Source organism: Pteropus vampyrus, unplaced genomic scaffold (genome assembly GCF_000151845.1).
Source record: "Pteropus vampyrus isolate Shadow unplaced genomic scaffold, Pvam_2.0 Scaffold203, whole genome shotgun sequence".
Taxonomy (NCBI): Eukaryota; Metazoa; Chordata; class Mammalia; order Chiroptera; family Pteropodidae; genus Pteropus; species Pteropus vampyrus.
Genome location: NW_011888984.1, coordinates 145,114 through 148,914, shown reverse-complemented (window position 1 = coordinate 148,914; position 3,801 = coordinate 145,114). Strand labels below are relative to the sequence as shown.

Here is a 3,801-nt window from a genome sequence, read left to right as displayed (position 1 = left end):
TACTGGACAGGTGCCAGTACCAGGGTGAGAATGTGAGGAGTGGTGATGGGGGTCGTGGAGATCCAGGGTGAGGACCCAGGGATGCAAGAGCGGGGGAAACCCACCTGTGCTCACTGCCCAGTGGGCCTTGTGGCCCTTCCTTTGACATGGCTCGTGGTTGAAGTCTTCATCATATCTGGTGCTGGGGTTAAGGCCAAAGCTGCGGTATGGCCCCGGGGCCCACCCATCTCCACCTGGCCCTATTCCCTTCCTAACGTAGGATACGGGATGAGCAAGGGATGTCCAGCGACAAGGTGCTGCAGCACTCGGTCTCTGTTGGGACTGCCCAGGCCACCGCAGAGCAGCTCTGCCTGGCATCCCAGTGCCTCCTGGGCCAGCCTGCCCATGTCAGCCACTGTAGGGACAGAGCAGACACAGAATGAACGATTGCTCTGTGCCTGGCACTATGACAAGGGCTTGCTGGGATCAATGCCTCTGTACCTCACTCTGACACCAGTACCTCTTTGGTGAGCCCCACAGAGGGTAAGCTGCTTGTCCAGGGCCATACAGCAGGATGTGGCAGAGCCAGGCTGGGAACTCAGGCAGCCTGGCTCCAGAGTCTACCTGTTGTACTCTGCTCTACCGGGTGGGAAGGGAATGGAACGAGGTCCCCCCACATACCTGGCAGTGTCCCACCCAGCTTGTGACCCTTCTGCACCCAACTCACCAGAGAACATCTCTCCCTGGGCCGTGTAGCCTCTCTCCATGGCCATCTGCACGAGTCTCTGCAGGGGGGTGCCACTGGGGGGCGCCAGGAGAGTGCCTGCCATCCACAGGGCCACCAGCCCGCACCTGTGGGGGAAAGAACAAGCCCAGCCTCTCAACCTGTAAGTCACATTTTACTGGGGTCCCTCTGCCCTGGACACTGAGGTGTGGGGAACTGCTTGGCTGCCCTGTGGAGCTTCCCTCCCCTCTCCCAGGCCAGGTAGGGAGACCTGACTCTGCTTCATCGGTGAGTGGAGGGCCAAGGCCTGAGCCCAGGGCTGGAGGGCTGCAAGTGGGGTGGAAGGGTAGGAGGAGATGTCACCTGGGCTTCCAGAAGGAGTAGGTGCCAAAGTGGAGTTAGAGATGACGGACCACGTTCATTTGTTCATTTGTCCAACTCTGTTTACTCACGTACCCAGGACCGGAACTGGTAATCGCCCCTCCACTTCCCTCCCCTTTTGGTCCTCTCCAGGCTGCCTGGGATGAGATGAACCAACTCCTCCCACCCTCCCGGGTCAATCCTCATGAAGCACAGCAAAGGCAAGGGTTTGGGTGCGCGGCCAGCAAACGGTTGGGTTCTGGATCAGGGCACATACTGAGGGCCTTCTTGGATGAGGGAGGGCAGGTCGGCACAAAAGAGGATCCACTGCAAGTCACTTCTGAAACTGAATCAGAACCACACTTGAGTCACTTGGGAACCAGCTCTTAGAGTCCCCCCTGAGGTTTGGCTGGGAGTTGGGGTGCCAAGGGATGGTGAAGGAGAGGAACACAGGTCTGGCCGTCCTGAGGCAAGAGGGCAGCTCCTGGCGTGGTCACTTCATGCCTGCTGAGGACTTCCACTCCCCAGCCTCAGTTTCCTCATCTGCTCAGAGGGAATGACCCTTCCACCAGCTGCTCCCCACTCCTCCTCTTGGAAATTGAAGGGGTAAAAACCAGATGTGCAAAAGCTTTGCAAATTAGGAGCCAGAGTGCCTTATTTAAGAACATTTCTTGAAAGAGTGTCTCTATACCTGAACTCTGAATTTTCTCTTTTAAGCCTAATTCTCGGGCTGTTATATAAGGTGAATGTCCCTTAACGCAGTCTTGAGTAAAACCCGGTAACACACTCCAGGCCTAGAAATCACCTTGATAAAGAGCCCTTGTATGCCTGCCCAGCTCCATCCACGGGGAAGCCACTCAAGACAGTTTTGGCGATTTCAATTCATTCCTCCCCTGTCCAGGACACAGGACGGGTAGAGAGAAGCACTTATATTTCTATTCCAAGGCCAGTGAAAGGGCAAGGCTGGTGTGTGTGGGGGGGCTACTCTCCTGATGAAAGGAGATGCCATCACAGCATCCTGGTTAAAAGCATTGAGCCCCGTGGCCAGAGTTGAAATTGTGTTCTCCTCTACTAACCACTGTGGCTAAGTGACTTCACTTCTATGAGCCTCAGTTTCCTCATCTGCAATATGAGATGACAGCTCCTACCTCACAGAGTTGCTGAGAATTAAATAAGTACTTAAAAACACTTAAAACAGTGCTGGCCATATGCTAGGCATGCAATAACAAGTGTTTTCATTTGCATTAAATTTGTCTCACTATGGCTGAGGCATTTTGGGTAGATTATCATCAACTTCCTAGAAAGCTGAAAGTTTCTTATCAGTCTGGGCTAGTCATTTCTTCTCTTACCCTTAGCCCGCAATCCTTAAACTGGGTCCCGAGAGCCCCGGCCGGGTCTAGCCTCTTCCCCTTGTTCCCTGAGCTAAGCCTTCCCATGGCTACCTGGTGCCCTCAGGACAGTCACCTTCCTTCACATGCCCTCCCTGCCCGCCCCGGCTCATGAAACCCAGTATTTGCCACTTCCTCTCTCCCACTAAACATTTACAGAGCCTTAGAAAGAACCTATCTCCATTTCACTGAGGGTCTCTGCACAAGCTGCTTACTCTCACCCCATAGCAGCACCCCGGGGTCCTCCTCTCCAGGCAGGCCCCACTAACTCGCAGCCTGTGGCGGGCACTCCCTCTGACCACTCTGGGTTTTAAGTCTGGTGGAGGAAATAGGAAACCCCAAGAAAAGATGGCAGAACCGATCTGGGGACAGGTTATTGGGAGAGACCCTAGGTGGGTGAGGTAGAGCAGGAACACCCTACCGGTCCTTGTGCAGTTTCAGGAGCCTCCTGACGTCCTCTCTGCTCCTGGGGACTGGGCAGGCCTTCTCCAAGGCCTCCTTCAGAAGGTGGCTCTTCTCCAGGCCAAAGACATGAGGGGGAGCAACCCCCGTGGCAGGGGGTGGGGGTGGCAGCGGGGGTGGTGGGGGAACAGGGGCCCGGAGAATGGAGGGAGAGGGTGGAAAGGCTAAGTTGGGGAGATGTGGGGGTAGGAGAGAAGTTGGAATGACGGGGGCCTGGGAGGCAAGGGTTCTTGGAAGGATTGGGGTCTCTAGGGGAGAACAGGGAGAAATCATTTTGGAGCCTATGGCATGGGACGAAGAATGGAGGAGAGAAAGATCCTCCAAAACGGGTTGGTCTCAGGGACGGAGATTCTGAAGGTTTCAGTGTTGTTCTGATATCGGGGGACTGAGCAGTAGGACTGAAAGAACCAGGGCTAAAATTTGGAACCACGGGAGCAGGGATAGGGGCTGACTCCAACCGGGAGGTTAACGGAACAGGGGTCCTTTAACCCAGAACCAGTTGCGTTGCAAAGTTGAAGGAGATTTAGGAGTTAATTTATTATCCGGGGCTAGATTTACAAACTTGGGAGTCAATTTTGGGATATGAAGGCTCAGACCTGGGGTGAGGATCCTAAAAGGTGGGTTTTATAGGTCCAGGTCTAAAGACTAGGTAAGGAATTAGGCTCGGTCCCTCAAAATCCAGGCCCGAGTTCGGAACCTTCGAGCTGACCTTTGAATGTGAGGTCAAGAAGTCACAAAGACCCTTGGCTGGGAAAATGTCCTAGTTGTGAAGAAGGTCCTGGAATCAGAGCGCAACAGGAAGTCTGTAGGTAAGGGAAAGCTCGGACATCGGAGGCCACCGGGAGGCGCGACTCCGCTGGAACAGAACAGGAACGAAGTCACGGTGTA

At 54.6% G+C, this 3,801-nt stretch overlaps 1 protein-coding gene across 1 annotated transcript in view; it reads right to left on the bottom strand.

Moving 5' to 3' along the window:
- Positions 1-3,795, bottom strand: part of CUNH19orf54 (chromosome unknown C19orf54 homolog) — a 7,360-nt gene extending 3,565 nt beyond the window's left edge. The window contains exons 1-5 of the mRNA XM_011372311.1: positions 2,873-3,795; positions 1,341-1,409; positions 707-831; positions 265-394; positions 4-175 (exon numbers count right to left, since the gene is read on the bottom strand). Of these exons, the coding sequence (XP_011370613.1) occupies positions 4-175; positions 265-394; positions 707-831; positions 1,341-1,409; positions 2,873-3,186 (810 nt within the window). The 5' untranslated portion in view covers positions 3,187-3,795. The remainder of the gene's footprint in view (positions 1-3; positions 176-264; positions 395-706; positions 832-1,340; positions 1,410-2,872) is intronic.
- Between the last annotated feature and the right edge of the window lie 6 nt (positions 3,796-3,801).